The 25,093-nt window shown below is 45.5% G+C and overlaps 1 protein-coding gene across 1 annotated transcript in view; it reads left to right on the top strand.

The window, feature by feature from the left end:
- PLXNA4 (plexin A4) overlaps window positions 1-25,093 on the top strand; it is a gene marked incomplete at both ends in the record, with an annotated part of 418,983 nt that overhangs the window by 245,789 nt on the left and 148,101 nt on the right. The window contains one exon of the mRNA XM_083365401.1: window positions 16,932-17,032. Within this exon, the coding sequence (XP_083221527.1) occupies window positions 16,932-17,032 (101 nt within the window). The remainder of the gene's footprint in view (window positions 1-16,931; window positions 17,033-25,093) is intronic.

Here is a 25,093-nt window from a genome sequence, read left to right as displayed (position 1 = left end):
AGTTGTTTTTTTCCCCAGGGCCGTTGCAACAAACGGTCCTTAAAGGAATCGTTGTGAGTCGAGAACTACCCGTAGATCGTATGGATGCCTAAATCCCTGCAAAGTTTAAATTATCCATTTTTTAAAAAATCTTGATGCAAAGATAAAATGTGCAAAGCACGGATCCTGTTCTTTCCGGAAGCCACAAAGAGGGTGGTGAGGCCACGCGCTCTCCTGATTTAAGATTTTGAGCCTCCATTCCTGCAGCTGGGCTCAGCTATAAATGGGGGTAAAAATAAAATCTCTGGCAGTCCGAATCGATGGATTTTATTGAGGAGGTGTGTGTGTGTGTGGGGGGGGGGGTTAGGCGTATAAAATGGGTGAATTACAGCCCCTCTGAAAATCAGGTTTCTAATGGAAACCAACTGACCCTTAACTGCATAGAGGAAGGCAGAGAAAAGCCAGAAGATCAATTGCTCAGTTAGAGAAAAATAAAAGATTGCTGTTGGTAGTAGGCCTGCTCTACCTCATCTGCACTTCTGTGTGATTACAAAGTGATCCCTGAAGTCTTCCTTCTGGAAGGGACAGCGAGTGATGGATGAGGATCTAGCCTCGGTTTGGACACCTTTAGCAGGAGGGAAATTCACGCTTTCTTTAACAACCAGTTGCAGGAGTCTTGCAAGACGCAACTACTCTTTCCCCCCGGAGCTCTCCATGGTGCTGAACACCTGTTCTTTCCCCCTTAAATTCAGTCGTTGTGAATTTCTCTGCTTATTTATTTGTCAGCGTATAATATTTATTTATTAGTTTATTTTTTTTATCAGCCACTAATGGCATATCATACATGGGCTTTGCAATATGTATTAACATTTCACTCAGACTGAAAACACCGTAAAGCAGCAATGTTAAAACGTTCTATATTCGGATAGCAATGTATCTGCTTAGAAGTATAGGACAGGGGTAGGCAACCTCGGCTCTTTTATGACTCATGGACTTCAACTCCCAGAATTCCTGAGCCAGGCTCAGGAATTCCGGGAGTTGAAGTCCATGAGTCATAAAAGAGCCAAGGTTGCCTACCCCTGGTATAGGAAGACCATGGTTTGGCCCCTTATGAATTAATGGGGAAGAAATAAGAGGATGGTCAGAAATTCTAGCTAGGAAAACATTGACCTCCTGCCCAGATTTTACATTACGGTTGGTCCTCAACATACGACCATAATTGAGCCCAAAACGTCTGATGCTAAAACAAGACAGCGGCGTCGTGAAAAAACCCAGTGAAAAAAACCAGAGACAGCAACATAAAACGATAGTTCTTACTTTAAGATTCCGAGGTTTATTTCACTAATAATTTGGCTGCATTAACAGAGGGATGGAATCAAGATCACGTGAAGTGTTAATACCACTTTACAAGGTCTTCGTAAGGCCACACTTGGAATACGGCATACAGTTTTGGTCACCACGATGTAAAAAAGATGTTGAGACTATAGAAAGAGGGCAGAGAAGAGCAACAAAGATGATTAGGGGACTGGAGGCTAAACCATACAGTATAATGAACGGTTGCTGGAATTGGGCATGTGTAGTTTAACAAAGAGAAGGATGAGAGGGGACATGATAGCAGTGTTCAAGTACCACAGGGGCTGCCCCAAAGAAGAGGGAGTCAAGCTATTCTCCAAAGCGCCTGAAAGCAGGACAAGAAGCAACAGATGGAAACTCATCAAGGAGAGAAGCAACCTAGAACTAAGGAGAAACTTCCTGACAGTGAGGACAATTAACCGGTGGAACAACCTGCCTCCAGAAGGTGTGAATGCTCCAACAGTGGAAGGTTTTAAGAAGAAACTGGACAACCATTTGTCTGAAATGGTCTAGGGTTTTCTGCCAGAGCAGGGGGTTGGACTAGAAGACCACCAAGGTCCCTTCCATCATCATCATCATCATCATCATCATCATCATCATCATCATCATCATTGATAGAAGCAACCTGGAATTAAGGAGAAACTTCCTGACAGAGAGGACAATTAACCAGTGGAACAACCTGCCTCCAGAAGCTGTGAAAGCTCCAACACTGGAATTTTTAAAGAGGAGACTGGACAGCTATTTGTCTGAAATGGTATAGCAGAGGTCCCCAACCTTTTGGGCACCAGGGATCGGTTCCGTGGAGAGAGGTTTTTCCACAGACTGGAGGATGCGTGGTTTTGTGTGCTGCCTGCATCCCATAGATGGGGCTTTGCTTGTTTGTGTGGACTGGTTGCTGGCATGCCGCAGCCTGGTACCGGTCCACAGATGGGGGGTTGGGAATCCCTGTGGTATAGGGTTTCCTGCCGGAGCAGGGGGTTAGACTAGAAGACCTCCAAAGTCCCTTTCAACTCTATTATTATCATTATCACTATCATTATCATTACCATCACTATTATTACTATTGCTACTATTGTTCAGAGAAGCAACCTAGAACTAAGGAGAAACTTCCTGACAGTTAGAACAATTCATCAGTGGAACAACCTGCCTCCAGAAGCGGTGAATGCTCCAACACTGGAAGTTTTGAAGAAGAGACTGGACAGCCATTTGTCTGAAATGGTTTAGGGTTTCCTGCCTGAGCAGGGGGCTGGACTAGATGACCTCCAAGATCCCTTCCAACTTTGTTGTTGTTGTTTTTGTTGTTGCTAGCCATATACTTAAAGTCAGCCGGGAAAGCAAAAGGCGGTCCTAGAGAGGCTGTTTTTGAACTGCAAGAGGGATAAGCTAAAGATAATTTCTGTCTACATAACAAGCTTAGTGGTAAAGCTGCAGGATTAATAGAGGTCTTCTGTAAGCATCTTTCCTTTTTTTTAAAAAATCCTCAGTCGGTACACATTTTTCGGCTCTGGATAAATTCTGAAAAAACACAAAACAAACAAATCACCTTGTCAGATTGGTTTGTGCTGGTCAAGCGAAAGGCGCCGTTTTTAGCAGATATTCTTGGTTTCTTTGCAAAGGCAAAGGGATGGGTGAATTGATACACTTTGGGGGCTGTCATCCTTCCCCGGTTGATGATGCCGGATTGGCTGCTGGCATGCTGGCATGGGAGGAAAGACGGTCTAATCGTTATTACAAAAGAATGCGCAATCAGGGCTAAACGTAAACACCTACAAATATAAGAGGCCACAGATGGAATGGTTCATCTTAAAAGTAGGTTGGATGCTGGTTGACACACTTGCAGATTACTGCCCTCAGAACTGAGCTATGGAAGAGACAGGTTGCTTGGAGAGACCCAGTTTGACAGGCAGTTTGGTCTAGTGGTTAAGAGATGGGAGATGGTGAGTTCTAGTTGCACCTTAGGCATGGAAGGTGGCTAAGTGACTTTGGGCCAATCGCTAGGAGGTGGTGAGTTTCAGTCCTGCCTTAGGCATGAGAGCCAGCTGGGTGACTTTGGGCCAGACACCAGGAGACAGTGAGTTCTAGTCTCACCTTAGGCCTGAAAGTCGGCTGGGTGACTTTGGGCCAGACACCAGGAGACAGTGAGTTCTAGTCCTATCCTGAAAGCTGGCTTGGTGACAATGGGCCAATCACCAGGAGACAGCAAGTTCTAGTCCCACCTTAGGCGTGAAAGTTGGCTGGGTGACTCTGGGCCAGTCACCAGGAGACGGCGAGTTCTAGTCCCACCTTAGGCATGAAAGTTGGCTGGGTGACTCTGGGCCAGTCACCAGGAGACGGTGAGTTCTAGTCCCACCTTAGGCATGAAAGTTGGCTGGGTGACTCTGGGCCAGTCACCAGGAGACGGCGAGTTCTAGTCCCACCTTAGGCATGAAAGTTGGCTGAGTGACAATCTGGGACAATCCCGCTCTCAGTCCAACTCACCTCACAGGGTTCACGTGGAGAAAATAGGGAGAATTAGATATGTTCACCATTTTGAGTTCTTTATATATCAAGTCACAAAGGCAGGATGTAAATCAAACAAATAATAAGTTATTAAATCCGAGTTTCTCAACTTTGGCAAGTCTTAGATACCGGGACTTCAACTCCCAGAATTCCCCGGTCCCAGCAAGCTGGCTGGGGAATTCTGGGAGTTGCAGTTCAGGTGTCTTCAACTCGCCGTTGCAGCGGGCAGGCAAATGCAGAGCGCTCCGACTTTCTTCTTAAAGATGAATTGCAATTGCGAAAGGAGCATAAAAGCTAACCTGCATGTAGCTGACCGCACAATACAGTCAAGCAAAGTTGTTGGTTTTTTTTTATTAAAAAAAAATGGGTGGCGGGAATTCTAGAGACAAAATTTTTTATTCAAGAGAAGGAAAGCGAAACCATAGAGGCCGGGGGAAGAGCTGTGATTATAATTTTACGGTTCACTGGGGTGAAATGGAATCTAGTAAATAAAAAAATCCCCGCGTCTTCAGCGGTGTGTAAATCTGCCAGAGCTGGGAATTGTGAATGAGCCAAAAAAAAAAAAAAGGCAGCTAGGCGACTGTTCTTCCTAGATGGGGTTGTCAGGGCAGCCAGGAGCGAACACAACAGATGTGACCTTGGGACAGATGTGACCTTGGAACGGGTGAAAATCGGGCGCTTCGGCAGACAATTTCTGCATGAGGTGACGAAGGGATGAAAAATTTAATTTCTCAGAAAAGGATCTGGAACGGATGATCTCCTAGATGCTGGTTCGTATTCGGGCTCCGTTCAGTTACACCCGTTTTTACGCTGATTCCTAGATTTACTTCTTTCTCTTTAGGGCTGCGGTAAGATTCATGCTTAAGGTGGGACTGGATAAATGGATAAAATTTGATCTAGCGTTTAAAGCTCCAGGTTAGAAACTAGAGGATGATGAGTTCAAGTCCCGCCTTAGGTTTGAAAGATGGCTGGAAGTTTCTGGGCCAATCACCAGGAGGCGGTGAGTTCTAGTCCCGCCTTAAGCATGAAAGTTGGCTGGATGACTCTGGACCCATCACCAGGAGACAGCGAGTTGCAGTCCCGCCTTAGTCACGAAAGGTGACTAGGTAAATTTGGGCCAGTCATCAGGAGACTGTGAGTTCTAGTCCCGCCTTATGAAATCTGACTGGGTGACTTTGGGCCAATCAGCGGGAGACTGTGAGTTCTAGTTCTGCCTTAGGTTTGAAAGCCAGCTGGGAGACTTTGGGCCAGTCACCAGGAAATTGGACGTTCTCGCCTCACCTTAGACATGAAAACTAGCTGGCTGACTTTGCGCCAATCAGCAGGGGACTGTGAGTTCTAGTCCCTTATTAGGCGTGAAGGTTGGCTGGGCGACTCTGGGTCAATCATCAGGAGATGGTGAGTTCCAGTTCCCGCTTAAGCATGAAAGTCGGCTGGGTGACTTTGGACCAATCAACAGGAGACAATGAGTTCTAGTCCTGCCTTTGGCATGAAAGCCATCTGGATGACTCTGGGCCAATCACCAGGAGACGGTGAGTTCTAGTCCCATCTTATGAAAGCTGACTGGGTGATGTTGCTGCCAATCAGCAGGAGACTGTGAGTTGGAGTTGTGCCTTAGGCTTGAAAGCCAGCTGGCTGAGTTTGCGCCAACCACCAGGAGACTGGGAGTTCTAGTCCCTTATGAGGCATTCTTCACCAGTAAACCAAACGGAGCTTTCCTTTACGAATTTTTCATTTATGAATATTAGCAAGCTTTGATTTTAAAAGTTGGACATAGTGACTGATATGATTAAGATTTTCATTCTTCAACGTCCTGTCCAAGCTGTCAATGCCAGTTATTGACATAGTTTTGTAGCCAGATGGAAATGAAAGGGTTGGGGGTTTTGTTTTGTTGTTAATTTCGGTATATTTTTATACTTTTTTGGCAAACTATAAAAGAGCACTTTGTGTCTGTGAGAAGGTAGAAGTTTGAGATAAGGATTTATAGTCAATTTGCAGAACCCAGTTAGACCGTGAATGGATTCTGTTTTTAAGCATTCAGGCTTGCGCTATTGAAAGCCCATCATCGATCATGAATCGCAGAAAATTTGTAGAAGATTTGAATGCCAAACCAAAGTTAATAAAACATTGCTGAAATCACCTAATAAGCAGCGTCTCAAAGATAAATGACTTCATCTGATGCCTTGGTTCACAAAACACACTGACCCAGCTCCATTTCGGCCTACTCCAGGGGTAGGCAACCTTGGCTCTTTGATGACTCGTGGACTTCAACTCCCAGAATTCCTGAGCCAGCCATGCTGAGGGGAAAGGGAGAGGTTTCCAAGCTGAGCCATGCTGGTTCAGGAATTCTGGGAGTTGAAGTCCACGAGCCATGAGGGGCCCATAGTTCCCTCATGCTGGCTCAGGAATTCTGGGAGTTGAAGTCCATGAGTCATCAAAGAGCCAAGGTTGCCTACCCCTGGCCTAGTCTAACATACCGCCCGTCCTCGATCACAATTGAGCCCCAAATTTCTGTCATTAAGTGAATTTTGCCTCATTTTACAACCTTTCTTGCCCCCGAATGCAGTTGTTAAGTGAATCAGGCTTCCCTGTTGACTTTGCTTGTCAGAAGTTTGCAAAAGGGGATGGCGTGACCTTGGGACACGGCAATGAACTGGTTGCCAGTTGCCAAACATCTGAATTTTGATTACATGACCATGGGGAGGCTGCAACGGTGTGAAAAACAGTCATAAGTCACTTTTTTCAGTGCCATTGTAACTTCAAATAATCACTAAATGAACTGTGGTAAGTTTAGGTCCACAGGGTAGGCAACCTTGGCTCGTTTATGATTTATGGACTTCAATTCCCAGAATTCCTGAGCCAGCATGAGGGAACTATGGCCCCCTCATGACTCGTGGACTTCAACTCCCAGGATTCCTGAGCCAGCATGGCTCAGCTTGGAAACCTCTCCCTTTCCCCTCAGCATGGCTAGCTCAGGAATTCTGGGAGTTGAAGTCCACGAATCATAAACAGCCAAGGTTGCCTACCTCTGGTCTACGAGTAGATGCATTGCACAAACCTTGACTCTCTTTTAACAGGGCAAGGAAAGGAAGGAAGAAGAAACTTAAAAAAGAAACCCACAATCTCCTAAATGTTCAGCTAGTCCTCAGCTTGCAACGTTCATTTAGTGTCCAATTTTACAGTGACACTGAAAAAAAAGGGACTCACCTTCATTTCAGCTAGTCCTCCACTTACGACATTCATTTCATATCCATTCAACTTTACAGTGGCACTGGAAAAAAGGGACTTAACATTCATTTCAGCTAGTTGTTGTTAGCTGTGAAGTCGTATCCGACTCATCGCGACCTTATGGACAACGTTCCTCCAGGCCTTCCTGTCCTCTACCATCTTCTGGAGTCCATTTAAGCTCACGTACACTGCTTCAGTGACTCCATCCAGCCACCTCCTTCTCTGTCGTCCCCTTCTTCTCTTGCCCTCAAACTTTCCCAGCATGAGGCTCTTCTCCAGTGAGTCCTTCCTTCTCATTAGGTGGCCAAAGGATTTGAGTTTCAGCTTCAGGATCTGGCCTTCTAAAGAGCAGTCAGGATTGATCTCCTCTAGGACTGACCAATTTGATCGCCTTGCAGTCCAAGGGATTCGCAGGAGTCTTCTCCAGCACCATAGTTCAAAGGCCTCAACTCTTTGGCGCTCAGCCTTTCTTATGGTCCAACTTTCACTGCCATACATTGCAACTGGGAAGACCGTAGCCTTGACTATACGCACTTTTGTTGGCAGGGTGATGTCTCTGCTTTTTAGTGTGCTGTCTAGATTTGCCATGGCTTTCCTCCCCAGGAGCAAGCGTCTTTTAATTTCTTGGCTGCACTCCCCATCTGTGGTGATCTTGGAACCCAGGAAAATAAAATCTGTCACTCCCTCCATTTCTTCCCCATCTATTTGCCAGGAATTGAGAGGGCCGGATGCCATGATCTTGGTTTTCTTAATGTTCAGTTTCAACCCAACTTTTGCACTCTCCTTCTTCACCCGCAACAAGAGGCTCTTTAGTTCCTCTTCACTTTCTGCCATTAGAGTGGTATCAGCTAGTCCTCAACTTTTGAAACATTCGTTTAGTGTCCATCCAAATTTGCAGTCATTTTTTTTCCAGTGATGCTGTAGCTTTGAACGGTCACTGAAATGACTGTTGTAAGTCGAGGACTCCCTGTATTTGCGATGGTTTCACTGTCCAGGGGGTCACGTGATCAGCATATGTTAACCTTCCCAGCTGGCTTCGGAAAAGCAAATTCAGTGGAGGAAGCCAGACTCGCGGGGTTCCCTAAACCAGAGGTCCCCTACTTTTTGGGCACCAGGTACCGGTTCCACCGAGAAAGGTTTTTCCACGGAGCGGAGAGTGTGTGGTTTTGTGTATTGCCTGCATCTCATGGATGGGGCTTCGCTTGTTTGTGTGGACCGGTTGCTGGCGTGCCGCGGCCCGGTACCGGTCCATGGCCCCGGGGTTGGGGACCCCTTCCCTAAACAACTGCAGTGATCCGCTAAATAGCTGACAGGTGGCAAAATGGCACAGGATGATGGGGTGGGAGGTTGCTTCAGATCCGAGCGCTGATGGGCATCCTTTGCTGACTGTGGCTTTCTCCGTGGCCGCCAACCGGGCGTGGCATCCCTTGTTTTCCAAAGTCTCCCTTTTGATTAATTAGGGAGCCCGACAGGAAAGCTCCAGTCGCCGGATCGGCAGGGAACAGTTTTAATTAATCTCTCGCAGCCAAGCGGCGGAAGGCAAACATCGTAAAAAAAGGACCAATAGACCAGCAATTAGACACAGTGTTGAGCGGGAGTCGTGCAGAACTGGGCACGCAACTTTGGCATGCGGCTGTGACCGTCTCCGAGCTAGTCATTTGTAAAATTGAGAAGGGAGGAAGAATTGCTTTTTTCCTGTGTCTCCTCCTGAGAGCTTTTAAAACAGATTTCCAGACTCTATTGCAACTTTTATGTGTAAATATACATGTTCTGTTCTGTTCTGTTCTGTGCTGTTCTGTTCTGTGCAGTGCAGTGCAGTGCTGTTCTATTCTATTCTATTCTATTCTATTCTTCTCTTCTCTTCTCTTCTCTTCTCTTCTCTTCTCTTCTCTTCTCTTCTCTTCTCTTCTCTTCTCTTCTCTTCCCTTCCCTTCCCTTCCCTTCCCTTCCCTTCCCTTCCCTTCCCTTCCCTTCCCTTCCCTTCCATTCCCTTCCATTCCATTCCATTCCATTCCATTCTATATTTTATTCTGTTCTGCTCTGTTTCATTCTGTTCCGTTCCATTCCATTCCCTTCCATATTCTCTTCTCTTCTCTTCTCTTCTCTTCTCTTCTCTTCTCTTCTCTTCTCTTCTCTTCTCTTCTCTTCTCTTCTCTTCCCTTCCCTTCCCTTCCCTTCCCTTCCCTTCCCTTCCCTTCCCTTCCGTTCCATTCCATTCCATTCCCTTCCATTCCATATTTTCTATTCTATTCTATTCTATTCTATTCTATTCTATTCTATTCTATTCTATTCTATTCTATTCTATTCTATTCTATTCTATTCTATTCTATTCTATTCTATTCTATTCTATTCTATTCTATTCTATTCTATTCTATTCCATTCCATTCCATTCCATTCCATTCCATATTTGCTATTCTATTCTATTCTATTCTATTCTATTCTATTCTATTCTATTCTATTCTATTCTATTCTATTCTATTCTATTCTATTCTATTCTATTCTATTCTATTCTATTCTATTCTATTCTATTCTATTCTTGCCTGGTGTGTCCTTGTAATGGCTGACGCCTTTCATGGGGCGGCACGATGCACAGTTTCGATTCCTCACATGCTAACCTCCTTCCTTATCCCACCCCACCATCCCCCTCTCCCTGTCAAGTATGGCAGGTTGACAGCAGGCAATGCGTGGCGTAGCAGTCCTGACAAGTTTATTTATTTATTTATTTATTTTTGGGACTTATATGCCGCCCTATCTCCCAAAGGACTCAGGGCGGCTTACAACAATAAAAAACAACAATACAAAAATTAAAAAAAGAATTAAATAACAGCCCCAAAATAGTTGTCTGAAATGGTTTGGGGGTTGGACTAGAAGACCTCCAAGGTCCCTTCCAGCTCTATTCCGAATTGAATCGAACTTCTGCCCACTTTCTCTGCCGACATGCACAAAGCAACAATCGAGAAAACCCAATTGGCATGCGTCTCAGGTTTGCAACGGGTCCATTTCTTCCCCACCCACTGAAGAAAATGTCATGTGTGATAAAGAAAGATGACTTCAAGGTTGGCTAGATGTTATCTGAGAACCTTGTGCTACCAAAATTGACAACGGGGGAATTCAGAGCTGGCAAAAATACAATTGAAGCTCAAAGTCCATTTCAATCAGGCCTCAGTCTCAAATGAAGGAGGAGAAGAAGAAAAGCAAAATAAATCGGAAGGACTTTGGCTCTCGGCCTTCGAGAGGCCTCAAAGAAAAATGGATTTTCCTGGGTCGATTCTGCCCAAGACACAAAATAAATACGAAACCTCGTTTTGAGGACCACCTGCAGGGGGTCCTTGACTTATGACCCTAAGGGAGCCTTTTTCCATGACCAGGGGTAGGCAACCTTGGCTCTTTTATGAATCGTGGACTTCAACTCCCAGAATTCCTGAGCCAGCCATGCTGAGGGGAAAGGGAGAGGTTTCCATGCTGAGCCATGCTGGCTCAGGAATTCTGGGAGTTGAAGTCCACGAGTCATGAGGGGGCCATAGTTCCCCCTTGCTGGCTCAGGAATTCTGGGAGTTGAGGTCCACGAGTCATGAGGGGGGCATAGTTCCCCCATGCTGGCTCAGGAATTCTGGGAGTTGAAGTCCACGAGTCATGAGGGGGCCATAGTTCCCCCATGCTGGCTCAGGAATTCTGGGAGTTGAGGTCCACGAGTCATGAGGGGGCCATAGTTCCCCCATGCTGGCTCAGGAATTCTGGGAGTTGAAATCCACGAGTCATGAGGGGGCCATAGTTCCCCCATGCTGGCTCAGGGATTCTGGGAGTTGAGGTCCACGAGTCATGAGGGGGCCATAGTTCCCCCATGCTGGCTCAGGAATTCTGGGAGTTAAAGTCCACGAGTCATGAGGGGATCATAGTTTCCCCATGCTGGCTCAGGGATTCTGGGAGTTGAGGTCCACGAGTCATGAGGGGGGCATAGTTCCCCCATGCTGGCTCAGGAATTCTGGGAGTTAAAGTCCACGAGTCATGAGGGGGCCATAGTTCCCCCATGCTGGCTCAGGAATTCTGGGAGTTGAAATCCACGAGTCATGAGGGGGCCATAGTTCCCCCATGCTGGCTCAGGGATTCTGGGAGTTGAGGTCCACGAGTCATGAGGGGGCCATAGTTCCCCCATGCTGGCTCAGGAATTCTGGGAGTTAAAGTCCACGAGTCATGAGGGGATCATAGTTCCCCCATGCTGGCTCAGGGATTCTGGGAGTTGAGGTCCACGAGTCATGAGGGGGCCATAGTTCCCCCATGCTGGCTCAGGAATTCTGGGAGTTAAAGTCCACGAGTCATGAGGGGGCCATAGTTCCCCCATGCTGGCTCAGGAATTCTGGGAGTTGAAATCCACGAGTCATGAGGGGGCCATAGTTCCCCCATGCTGGCTCAGGGATTCTGGGAGTTGAGGTCCACGAGTCATGAGTGGGCCATAGTTCCCCCATGCTGGCTCAGGAATTCTGGGAGTTAAAGTCCACGAGTCATGAGGGGATCATAGTTCCCCCATGCTGGCTCAGGGATTCTGGGAGTTGAGGTCCACGAGTCATGAGGGGGCCATAGTTCCCCCATGCTGGCTCAGGAATTCTGGGAGTTGAAGTCCACGAGTCACGAGGGGGCCATAGTTCCCCCATGCTGGCTCAGGAATTCTGGGAGTTGAAATCCACGAGTCATAAAAGAGCCAAGGTTGCCTACCCCTGCCCATGACCATTGTTAATTGTGACAGTTGTAAAGTGGGACACCCAAGGGACTGAGTCAATTTTATGAGCTTTTTTGTGGCGGATGTTAAGCCAGATACCACAGTCGTTAAAGTAAACCCATTCTTCGTTTGGGACCATTTTTGCGGAAAACTGGAAATAAATTCCAGATTTTTTTACAAAACATAAGACAGATAGTCCTTGGCTTCCAACGGTCCATTTACTGTCCGTTCAAAGTTACAATGGCACTGGGAAAAGTGACTTACAACCATTTTTCATACTTAAGATTGTTGCAGCATCCCCAGATCACGTGATCAAAATTCAGATGCGTGGCAACTGACACGTATTTATGACGGTTGCAGCATCCCCTTTTGCGACTTTCTGACAAGCAAAGTCGATGGGGAGGAGCCCGATTCACTTAACGGCTGGTTACTAACCTATCAACGGCAGGGATTCAGTTAACAATGGTGGCAAGAAAGGTCGTAAAACGGAGCAAAACTCACTTAGCAACTGTCTCGCTTAGCAACAGAAACATTGGGCTCAGTTGTGGTTGTAAGTCGAGGACTGCCTGTAAACGGCACAGGACATGGCCAATGGACGTAAATGTGGGTCGGTCGCTGAGTGTCTGAAATGCAGTCGTGTAACTGCAGTGTGGGTGTGTAGGTGTAGGTGTGTGCGGACACCGTCACAACTTTAAATCTGGGCTACCTCTTGATGGGGTCCCTCGCAATTTCGAATGGTTACTAAGCAACCGGTCATAAGTTGAGGACTACAGTACTTGTACTGCTGTGTTTGCACTACACACTAGAATTAAAATCATCCTTTCTAATGGCTTAGCCAGATGTCCTGGTTCACATAATACAGGGGTCTTCAAACTTGGCCCCTCCGTGACTGGTGGACTTCCAACTCCCAGAATTCCTCAGCCAGCATGGCTCAGCTTGGAAACCTCTCCCTTTTCCCTCAGCATGGCTGGCTCAGGAATTCTGGGAGTTGAAGTCCATGAGTCATAAAGCGGCCTAGGCCTAGGCCAGGGGTAGGCAACCTTGGCTCTTTTATGACTCGTGGACTTCAGCTCCCAGAATTCCTGAGCCAGCATGGCTCAGCTTGGAAACCTCTCCCTTTTCCCTCAGCATGGCTGGCTCAGGAATTCTGGGAGTTGAAGTCCACCAGTCATAAAACAGTAAAGTTTTAAGACCTTTGCTTTAGGCCAGGGTTTACACAACTTTGGCTCCTTTATGACTCATGGACTTCAACTCCCAGAATTCCTGAGCCAGCATGGGGGAACAATGGCTTCTTCATGACTCGTGGACCTCAACTCCCAGAATTCCTCAGCCAGCATGGTTCAGCTTGGAAACCTCTCCCTTTTCCCTCAGCATGGCTGGCTCAGGAATTCTGGGAGTTGAAGTCCACCAGTCATAAAAGGGCAAGTTTGAAGACGCCTGACATAATATGTTAAGAGAAGGGCTAAATTCTGTTGCTACAGTACAGGCCTGTCTGTGCAGGGGGTTGGACTAGATGACCTCCAAGGTCCCTTTCAATCATTATTATTATTGTTGTTGTTGTTGTTATTACTATTACTATTATTATTATAAAACTTTTATTCATAAAACTCAGTCAGCTGAACACTCAAATTGACTGGCACTAATGGTTGACACGGGTTGCTGCCAGCATCTTAGGTATCAACCAGGTAACTCCTTAAAATGTAAGATGTTCCGAGTAGCGCAGTTTTTTTGTAGCTTTGCTGGAGTTATTATTATTATTACTATTACTATTATTATTATTAACTTGTGTTAGAAATTGGAGACAGAAGAACAAGTGAAATAAGGTACAGAGTCCTCGAATTACGACTACAGTTGAGTCCAACATTTAGGTTGCTAAGTGAGACAGTCATTAAGTGAGTTTTGCCCCATTTTGTGACTTTTCTTGCCAAAGTTGTTAAGTGAATTGTTGCATTTGTTTAAGCTAGTCACCCGGTTGTTAAGTGAATCTGGATTCCCCATTGATTTTGCGTGTCGGAAGGTCACAAAAAGGGACACAGCAACGGTCATAAGTATGAAGCACTTGCCAAGCGTCTGAATTTTGATCCCACGGGGATGCGCCGATGGTCGTAAGTGTGAAAAATGGTCCTGTCACATTTTTTCCCCCAGTGCCGTTGTAACTTTGAATGGTCACTAAATGAACTATTGTAAGTTGAGGACTAGCTGTATGACCACAATAGTTTCTATTGCTAAGTGAAGATAGTTGTGAAGCGAGTTTTGTCCCATTTTACGACCTGTCTTGCCACTGTTGTTAAGTGAATCACTGCAGTTGTTAAGTGAGTCACGTGGTCGTTAAGTGAATCGGGCTTCACCAGGGACTTTGCTTGTCAGAAGGTCACAAACATGTGATCATGTGACCCTGGGACACGCCGTGACCTTCATAACTATGAACCGGTTGCCAAGCATCTGAATTTCGATCATGTGAACGGTCCTAAGTGTGAAAAACAGTCATAACTCACTTTTTTCCGTGCCGTTGTAACTTCAGACGGTCACTAAATGTTGTAATGGAAGACAACCTGTACGGCAAAACAGGCTAAAATAAAAGGGCTAAAATATACAAATGGACTCAATGGGAAAACGTGTGTCTGAAAGAATTGAAGTTTTCATTAAGTTCCAGTCCTAAAGAGAATTTTTACTGAACGACGTGCCGTGGGAGGTGATGCCAGAATTGTCTAAAATGTATAAAGATATTTGAAATTTATGCTGGAAATATGGACAACCTAAAGAGGGACATTTTGTCATGTTTTGTGGATGTGTTAAAAAAAAAAAGCAAAAGAAAATTGGCTACAAATACAGGCACTGATTCAGAAGATTTTTTAAATACAGTTAAAACCAGAGGCTGTTCTTTAGGGATTAATGGACAGGCAGCTTGAAATAAGTCACAGAGCTTCAATTTTATATATGACAACTGCGGCGAGATGATTGTATGCTCAAAAGTGGGGAGATCTGACGCTGTCCACAACGGAGAAATGATGGGTGAAGGTGATGGAACGTGCAGAGAAATCTCAGTTGACTTCCTTGATTAAAGAAATGACAATATCTACATTTATGACTGGCTGGAAATCCCTTATGGACTTTTTGCATGACACCAGAAAAAAAAAATCCGCCTATGATTTGTGGGTTCGAAGATTGTGGGTGTGGGGGGAATCACGTAATAGAAAAAAAAAGCGAGCTTTTCTTTTTGTTACTGTAGGAAGAGATAACTTTATAATTGTGGTACTTCCTGCAAAGAAAATTAGTAGCTTCTTTTTTTTTCTTTCTATCTTTTTACCATTTACCATTTCCTTTCTTTTTCCTTTTTCCTTTCTTTACTCTCTATTAGGTTTATATACAGGATGGATGGATGGATGGATGGATGGATGGATGGATGGATGGGTGGGTAGGTAGATAGATAGATAAATAGATAGATAGATAGATAGATAGATAGATAGATAGATAGATAGATAGATAGATGCTAAAATAGATAGATACTAAATGCTAAGATAGATAGATGCTAAGATATAGATAATGAATACTAAGATAGATGATAGATAGATAGATAGATAGATAGATAGATAGATAGATAGATAGATAGATAGATAGATAGACAGACAGACAGATGCTAAGATAGATAGTTACTGAATGCTAAGATAGATAATGAATGCTAAGAGATAGATGCTAAGATATAGATAATGAATGCTAAAATAGATAGATAGATGCTAAGATATATTTTTTTATTTTTTTTTTATTTTAATTCCATTTATATCCCGCCCTTCTCCGAAGACTCAGGGCGGCTTACAAGCTTAGCAGTAGCCTTCATTCTATGTATATGCCTGCTTATTAGGGCTTTCACACACACCCCCAAGCGGCATTATTACAAAGTCAGCTTAATTGCCCCCAACAATCTAGATAATGAATACTAAGATAGATAGATAGATAGATAGAGAGAGAGAGAGAGAGAGAGAGAGAGAGAGAGAGATAGAAAGATAGATAGATACTAAGATATAGATAAGGGACGCGGTGGCTCAGTGGGTTAAGACGCTGAGCTTGTCGATCAGAAGGTTGGCAGTTTGGCGGGTCAAATCCCGAGTGCCGCGTAACAGAGTGAGTGCCTGTTACTCATCCCAGCTTCTGCCAACCTAGCAGTTCGAAAGCACGTAAAAAATGCAAGTAGAAAAATAGGGACCACTACGGTGGGAAGGTAACAGCGTTCCGTGTGCCTTTGGCGTCTAGTCATGCCGGCCACATGACCATGGAGATGTCCTCGGACAAGTGCTGGCTCTTCCGCTTTGAAACGGAGATGAGCACCGGCCTCTAGAGTTGGAAACGATTAGCACACATCTGCGGGGGAACCTTTACCTTTACCTTAAGATATAGATAATTAATAGATAGATAGATAGATAGATAGATGGATAGATAGATAGATAGATAGATAGATAGATAGATAGATAGATAGATAGATAGATAGATAGGAGAGAGAGAGAGAGAGACAGACAGATCTAGATAACTTCATCAGTGCTGGGATGGAGGGAGGAGGAGGAGATCAATAATAGATGAGGGGGGGGTGATCTTATTTTTATGGCTTGCCCTGTCAGTGTTGGTGGAAGCGTTCTTGGTGGTTCCCTGACTGAGCTGTTTTTTTACCTGTTGCTGATACGAGTTGTTAGTTCCTTGATTTGGGAATTATTTACTTCTGATTGTTCATCTAGCGTTGATCTTGGTGCTATCTCCGAGAGCTTTACTTGGTGTTGATTGCTGGCGAGTAGGTGTTTTGGTCCCTTTGTTTCCTGTTTAGATTTTTTGATTGTCTCTTTTAAGCAGTAAGTAGACGTCGTTTATCTCTCTGTGCCTGTTGATGGCTGATGTGTCTGAGCCCTCCCTGCTCATTTCCCTCCCCCCCCCACAAGCCAAGCATCCTTCTGTAAGAAAGTTTTATATTCAGCTTAAGCCTGCAAATCACAGCTTGTTTGTTTTGGCTTCCACGGTAAAATCGTTGCTGAACTTGGAATCCTACCAACTTATTGAATTTGAGCTATTTTCCCAAGGTGCAACGGTTGGGCATTAACAGCCTTTCCGGACAGGAAGTTGTGTCAACTGTCCCGCATTGTTAAAAAAAAATCCTCTTTCTTTTTGTCCCCCACAGCTGATCCGTGTACCGGTGGAGTCCTGCGAACAGTACAAAAGTTGCAGCGAGTGCCTGGGCTCGGGGGACCCCCACTGCGGATGGTGTGTGCTTCACAACATGTAAGTGTTGACTGGCTGGGACCGGAGAAGATGGCTGCCCTGCATCTTTGTCTCTCTTCTCTTCTCCTCCTCTCCCGTCTCACCTTTTCTCACCATGGTGTGTAAAAGACGACAAAGCTGCAAATGGAGAGGCCCATTCCCCAGGGAGATGGGAGGATGGGTCGTTGGGGAGAGAAAAGGAGGAGAGGAAGGAAGGGATTGGTGGTTTCTGCTAAAGCATCGCTGGAGCTTGTCTGTGCTGATTGGTTGATTGGAAAAGCCGCACCTCCCCCATTCCTAACATCTCATTCAGAGACTGTGAGTTCTAGTCCCACTTTAGGCACAAAACCTGGATGGATGACATTGGGCCAATCGCCAGGCGGCTGTGAGTTCTAGTCCCACCTTAGGCTTGAAAGGTGACTGGGTGACTCTGGGCCAATCGCCAGGAGGCTGTGAGTTCTAGTCCCACCTTAGGCTTGAAAGGTGACTGGGTGACTCTGGGCCAATCGCCAGGAAGCTGTGAGTTCTAGTCCCACCTTAGGCATGAAAGGCAGCGGAATGACTGGATCAATCACCAGGAGGCTATGAGTTCTAGTCCCACCTTAGGCTTGAAAGGTGATTGGGTGACTCTGGGCCAATTGCCAGGAGGCTGTGAATTCTACTCCCACCTTAGGCTTGAAAGGTGATTGGGTGACTCTGGACCAATCGCCAGGAGGCTGTGAGTTCTAGTCCCATCTTAGGCTTGAAAGGTGATTGGGTGACTTTGGGCCAATCGCCAGGAGGATGTGAATTCTAATCCTGACTTAGGCATGAATGCTGACTGGGTGACTTTGGGCCAATCACCAGGAGGGCTGTGAGTTCTAGTCCAACCATTGGCCTGAAGGCTAGCTGGGTGACATTGGGCCAATCACCAGAAGACAATGAGTTCTAGTCTCACTTTAGAAATGAAAGCTGGCTGGGTGATTCTGGGCCCACCCCTCTCCCTCAGCTTCACCCATCTTATATGAGATGTGAGGAGAACAAAGGAGCAGGGAGGGATATTGTATGTACACCGGCTTGAGTTGTACAAAATGAAGGCGGGTTTTTCCTGCCTAAGTTCATGACCAGATTTTTCTCACCACTGACTTGCATCTTCTGCCAGTTCCGTGGTGGCAAGGCGACAAGGACATCCAGATGGAGTTGCCATCTTTCCCGCCCAGATAGTTGAGAACTTTTTTGATTGTTGATTTGAATTGGGTTTTGGGGGGGGGGGTTGGAACGCTTTGCTGTCTTTTTCTGGGAAAGGTTGAGGCCAGACAAGAAGGGGATGATAGAGAATGAGGTGGCTGGATGGAGTCACTGAAGCAGGAGGCGTGAGCTTAAAGGAACTCCAGAAGATGGTGGAGGACAGGAAGGCCTGGAGGAACATTGTCCATGGGGTCGTGAAGGGACAGACACGACTTCACAACTAACAACAACAACTGTCTTTTTGCTGTAAGCTGCCCAGACTCCTCGTTGGAGAGGAGACGGCCAGCAAATTATAATTTTCATAAATCAAACAAATGAACTTTAAACTCCATCTTGTTGAATGGCACCTGCTCGGAGAAAAGCAATTGTAACATCTTCAGCAGAGGTTGGGGGATGTCTGTGTCAGCGCTCTTCTGCTGATAAGGGCTTCAGGTGTGGCTTTGTCAAGTGAGGCTCTTGTGATCAGTCAGGTTGTGAGTCATCGGTGAGAGGCTGCTGGCGGGTGTTGCGGTGGGGAGGTTGGAGCAATCGATTGGAGCAACACAAAAATCATCGGCCACACCACCCACCCGCCACACTTGCGAGTTCGTGGAAGCCTGGCACTTCACAAGCCGTTCCATCAACAGACACATCGACCTACAAGCAGAATACAAACCCCTCAGAGTCCAAATCAACCACACAGCCAACCAGGGGCGGCACCAACCCTGAACCATCCCGCGCAATCCCCCACTACCAGCAGTTCACCTCCCAAGGATCCTGACCTGACGCAACCTCCCCATCTGGAGACCCATCACCAGCCTCTCGCTGACGACTCGCCCCTAACCAGTGGTGGGATTTAAACAACTGAACAACCGGTTCTCGGCCCTAATGTAAAATCTGTTCGTCGCCATCGCCGGCGCCACGTACGTCACGCTGGTGGTGAGTAACGATGCGAGGCACCTGGTGCCGTTGAGGAGGAGGATGCGTGACATGCCTGCCGTGGCGGCATTAGCAGCACAACATGCCTCGTGGCAGCAGTGCCGTCGGCATGGTGCGTCACACAGATTTATCAGAACTGGTTCACCAAACTCAGCCCAAAAATTAGGCCGCGGTTCTGCCAAACCAGCGAGAACCGGTGAGAATGCCACCACTGGGCCTGACCCGTCACAAAACCCTCACTCGACACACCCACATCCGCGCCCCCCCTAAACTTGTCCGAAGAGGTTACCGAGCTCGACGACGAGACATTCGGAAACCAACCCACGAGGTCAGGGAACGAAATTTCGCCCTCGTCCTACACGTGAGCGACAGATATTTGCGAGGTGACTTGGAAGCAACGGGGGACACCCTGTGTTTTTGATTCATGGCTTTCTGGAGAAAAAGGCTTCTTTCTTTCTTCCTTCCTTCCTTCCTTCCTTCCTTCCTTCCTTCCTTCCTTCTGTCTTTCTTTCTTTCTTTCTTTCTTTCTTTCTTTCTTTCTTTCTTTCTTTCTTTCTTTCTTTCTTTCTCTCTCTCTCTCTCTCTCTCTCTCCTTCTTTCTTTCTTTCTTTCTTTCTTTCTTTCTTTCTTTCTTTCTTTCTTTCTTTCTTCCTTCCTTCCTTCCTTCCTTCCTTCCTTCCTTCCTTCCTTCCTTCCTTCCTTCCTTCTTTCTTTCTTTCTTTCTTTCTTTCTTTCTTTCTTTCTTTCTTTCTTTCTTTCTTTCTTTCTTTCTTTCTTTCTTTCTTTCTTTCTTTGTTTCTTTCATGACCCAAACCGGGGAGAACCCTTTGTTTTCCTCCGAGCCTCCAGGGGAATCCTGAAGTCCTGCTTTTGTGTTCTTCACATGGTGCCTCTTCAGAACGACGGTCTAGAGAAGCAATTTGCAGCTTAGCCAGTTTCAAAGCCAATCGCGGGGCGCTGGCAGTCAATGTTAAAAAACAACAACGCAAAACTCCCGGCAGTGAGCCAGTTTCAGGCCAACTATTCACGGAGACACCACAGCGGCCTCCTTTCTCTTTCTCTGTTCTGTGTGCTGCTCGCAAGACTGGCTTCTTTCCCCCCCCTACCCCCGATCTATAGTTGAGAGAATTGATTTCTTCAACTTTTCGGTCTCCGCTGTGTAGGGAGGAAAAGTGTCCTGGTGTGCAAGTGGCATAGAGAGAGTTTGAAAGCAGAATATCCATCCCCCCCCCACCCCCCCCCCCCCCCCCCCCCCCCCAGACACACACAGATTTCTATAGGGCGAGGAGGGGAATTTGGAATAAAGTTTGACCCTAGCAGTTTGCGACTGCAGTGGCGTTCAACCGATCAGTCAATCAGAAGAGAGCTGGAAGGGGCCTTTGAGGTCTTCTAGTCCAGCCCACGCTCAAGCAGGAGACCACCCCCCATACCACTTCAGACAAGGGGCTGTCCGAGTCTTTTCTTTAAAAAGCTCCGCTGATGGAGCATCCACAACAGAATAGTGGCATAACGGAAAAACAGCAGAGTTGGAAGGGGCCTGTGAGGTCTTGTAGTCCAGCCCCCTGCTCAAGCAGGAAACCCCATATCATTCTGGACAAAATGGCTGTCCAGTCTCTTCTTAAAAACCTCCGGTGATGGAGCACCCACAACCTCTGATAAGATAAGATGATAAGATAAGATAAGATGATAAGATAAGATAAGATAAGATAAGATAAGATAAGATAAGATAAGATAAGATAAGATAAGATAAGATAAGATAAGATAAGCTTTATTTTCTTTCTTTCTTCTTCTTTTTTTTTACTGTGGGCACACTGGCACACATTAAAAGTAAAATCCTGTTGCCTGCTCTCAAAGCGTACACATACATAGCACACATATAGATGTGCTATATGCATACATGCGTATATATCTACACACCCTTACATATAAATACACATAAATATTAATCACTGTTTATCTTTTTTTTAAAAAATTCTATTTATATCCTGCCCTTCTCCGAAGACTCAGGGCGGCTTACAAGCTTAGCAGTAGCCTTCATTCTATGTATATGCCTGCTTGTTAGGGCTTTCACACACACCCCAAGTGGCATTATTACAAAGTCAGCTTATTGCCCCCAACAATCTGGCTCCTCTTGAATATATCTACACCCTTTCACAGCAGCAACAACAACAACAACAACAACAACAACAATAATAATAAAGTTGGAAGGGACCTTGGAGGTCATCTAGTCCAACCCCCTGCTAAGGCAGGAAACCCTGTGCCATTTCAGACAAATGGCTGTCCAGTCTCTTCTTAAACACTTCCAGTGTTGGAGCATTCACAACCTCTGTGGCAGGTTGTTCCACTGTTAATTGTTCTCACTGTCAGGAAGTTTCTCCTTAGTTCTAGGTTGCTTCTCTCCTTGGTGAGTTTCCATCCGTTGCTTCTTGTCCTGCCTTCAGGCGCTTTGGAGAATAGCTTGACTGCCTCTTCTTTGGGGCAGCCCCTGAGATATTGCAACACTGCTATTATGTCTCTCCCCCACCAGTCCTTCTTTTCTCTAGATTAGCCAAACCCAATCCTATCCAAAAAATCAGTGTCGTTGTAACTTTGAATGCTCACTAAATAGACTGTTGTAAGTTGAGGACTAACTGTACTATTCTGGACAAATGGCTGTCCAGTCTCTTTTAAAATTTCCAATGTTGGAGCATTCGCAACTTCTGGAGGCAGGCAGTTCCACTGGTTAATTGTTCTCACTGTCAGGAAGTTTCTCCTTAGTTCCAGGTTGCTTCTCTCCTTGATGAGTTTCCATCCGTTGCTTCTTTGCTGGAGGTCAAGAGCCGCAAAGCAAGACATGTAGTTATTTCTGAGAAGTTTCCTTCAATAAGTCCTTCACCTACAGGTAATCCTCGACTTGCAACCGTTCGTTTTGTGACTGTCCAGCGTTACAACGGCACTCAAAAGAGAGACCTGTGATTTTTTTTCCCTCGCGTTTACGAGCGTTGCAGCCTCCCCTGGGTCACATGATCCAAATTCAGAGGCTCGGGCAACTGGCATGGACTTAGGACGGTTGCAGCGTCACGGGGTCAGGTGGTTCCCCTTTGGCGACCTTCCGACAAGCGAAGTCTGTGGGGAAGGCAGATTCACGTTACAACCGTGTGACTCGTTTAGCAACCGCACCGATTCACTTCACGGCTGTGGGAAGGAAGGGCGTCAAAGGGGACGGAACTCACTTAACCCATCTCTCGCTTAGCGACGGAATTTTTCGGCTCAGTCGGGGCCGTAAGTCGGGGGATCACCGGTCCTTGAAAAAGCAGAAGTTGTTGGGTTGTTTTTTTTCCCCCTTAAAACTGCTGGATCTTCCCAGCCTCACTTGATCTTCACCCTGACTAGAAATGGAGGCCTCTCAACTCAGTCCTGTCGTTGGCTGAAGTTTCTTGCAAGCTTAGCTGGAGCTTCTTACCACGGAAGGAAGACCACAAACCAAGTTTATTCGGTGAGGTGGGGGGGAATGGTTTGCCTGGCCCCCACCTCCTTTTCGGATCTCCTGACTTCCAGACGGGAGATCTTCTCTCCAAAGCAGGACGAGACTCTTGAAGCTGCTGATCTTCTTCGATAGTTCCAGAGGTCGAGACGGAAAGTTTTAATTGTGTCTTTTTAACTTCTCTCCCCTCCTGTTGCCTGGGCCGTGGAAATAAATACCATCTGGTCTCAGCGGGTAACGCAATCCCGCTGTTTATCGATCGACCTCAGATTTACCTTTCCTTGGTCAAAGTTCTGGAACTGAGTGAGCCAACTCGCAGGTAATCCAAGCTCCCTTCAGAGGCCTCGATAACAATCAAGAGTCTTTGAACGTGGCTTTTACGGCCGCTTGACTTTTAAGATGAGATCTGCTTTGGGTGCCTAAGTTTGTTTTCCATCTCACAACTTTCTTACTTTCTTTCTTTCTTTCTTTCTTTCTTTCTTTCTTTCTTTCTTTCTTTCTTTCTTTCTTTCTTTCTTTCTTCTTTCTTTCTTTCTTTCTTTGTTTTTTCCTTCCTTTTTTCCTTCCTTTTCTTTCTTTCTTTCTTTCTTTCTTTCTTCCTTCCTCTTTCTTTCTTTCTTTCTTTTCCTTCCTTCCTTCCTTCCTTCCATCTTTCTTTCTTTCTTTCTTTCTTTCTTTCTTTCTTTCTTTCTTTCTTTCTTTCTTTTTTCCTTCCTTCCTTATTTCCTCTTTCTTTCTTTCTTCCTTCCTTTCTTTTTTCCTCTCCTCCCTCTTTCTTTCTTTCTTTCTTTCTTTCTTTCTTCCTTTTTTCCTCCCTCTTTCTTTCTTTCTTTCTTTTCTTTCTTCCTTCCTTCCTCTTTATTTCTTTCTTTCTCTTTCTTTTTTCCTTCCTTTCTTCCTTTCTCTCTCCTTCCTTCCTTCCTTCCTTCCTTCCTTCCTTCCTTCCTTCCTCTTTCTTTCTTTCTTTCTTTCTTTCTTTTTTCTTTCTTTCTTTCTTTTTTCCTTCCTTCCTTATTTCCTCTTTCTTCCTTCCTTCCTTCCTTTCTTTTTTCCTCTTTCTTTCTTTCTTTCTTTCTTTCTTTCTTTCTTCTTTTTTCCTTCCTTCCTTCCTTCCTTCTTTCCTTCCTTCCTTCCTTCCTCTTTCTTTCTTTCTTTCTTTCTTTCTTTCTTTCTTTCTTTCTTTCTTTTTTCCTTCCTTATTTCCTCTTCCTTCCTTTCTTTTTTCCTCCCTCTTTCTTTCTTTCTTTCTTTCTTTCTTTCTTTCTTTCTTTCTTCCTTCCTTCCTTCCTTCCTTCCTTCCTTCCTTCCTTCCTTCCTCTTTCTTTCTTTCTTTCTTTCTCTTTCTTTTTTCCTTCCTTTCTTCCTTTCTCTCTCCTTCCTTCCTTCCTTCCTTCCTTCCTTCCTTCCTTCCTTCCTTCCTTCCTTCCTTCCTTCCTTCCTTCCTTCCTTCCTTCCTTCCTAGAAGCAATGGATGGAAACTTGTCAAAGAAAGACCTATCCTACAAAAATTTCCTCACAGTAAGAACAATTACAATTCGCGACTTATGACCCAAATTTTTTGTAACTAACCAAGACAGTTGTTGTTGCAATTCATTGTTGTAATGTATTTCTATGCAACAACTACAGTAATATTCAACCAGTAGATGGCAGTATTTACAAGTTTGGATCTATGGTATACTCTGTGCTCTTCTGTTCTAAGTAGGATAGGATGTAGGATGTAGGATATAGGATAGGATAGAGCTGGGAGGGACCTTGGAGATCTTCTAGTCCAGCCCCCTGCTCATGCAGGAGAACTTATACCATTTCAGACAAATGGTTGTCCAGTCTCTTCTTAAAAACTTCCAGTGTTGGAGCATTCACAGCTTCTGGAGGCAGGTAGTTCCACTGGTTGATTGCTGTGGCTGTCAGGAAATTTCTCCTTAGTTCTAGGTTGCTTCTCTCCTTGATTATTGTCTATCCATTGCTTCTTGTTCTGTCTTCAATTGCTTTGGAGAATAGCTTGACTCCCTCTTCTTTGGAGCAGCCCCTGAGATATTGGAAGACTGCCGTCATGTCCCCGCTCATCCTTCTTTTCATTAAACTAGACATCCCAAGTTCCAGCAACCATTCCTTATATGTTTTAGCCTCCAGTAAATTTTCCTGTTTCCTGTTACAGTAATATACAGTAGCTGAGCAGTAAAGCACATGGTGACTGTACTCCTTGTTTGCCCTGTGGCGCTACCATATATATAAACAGAAATTCTAAAAGTTAAGTGAGTTTGGCCCCATTTTACGACCTTTCTTGTCACAGTAGTTAAGCGAATCAGTGCAGTTGTTAAATTAGTAACACAATTGTTAAGTGAACCTGCCTTCCCCGTCGACTTTGCTTGTCAGAAGGTCGCAAAAGGGGATCACATGACCCCAGGACACTGCAACTGTCCCAAATAGGAGTCAGTTGTCAAGTGTCTGAATTTTGATTATGTGGGGATGCTGCG

Source organism: Vipera ursinii, assembly GCF_947247035.1.
Source record: "Vipera ursinii genome assembly, chromosome: 6".
In the NCBI taxonomy this organism is placed as follows: domain Eukaryota; kingdom Metazoa; phylum Chordata; class Lepidosauria; order Squamata; family Viperidae; genus Vipera; species Vipera ursinii.
This window is presented reverse-complemented; position numbering and strand designations above follow the sequence as displayed.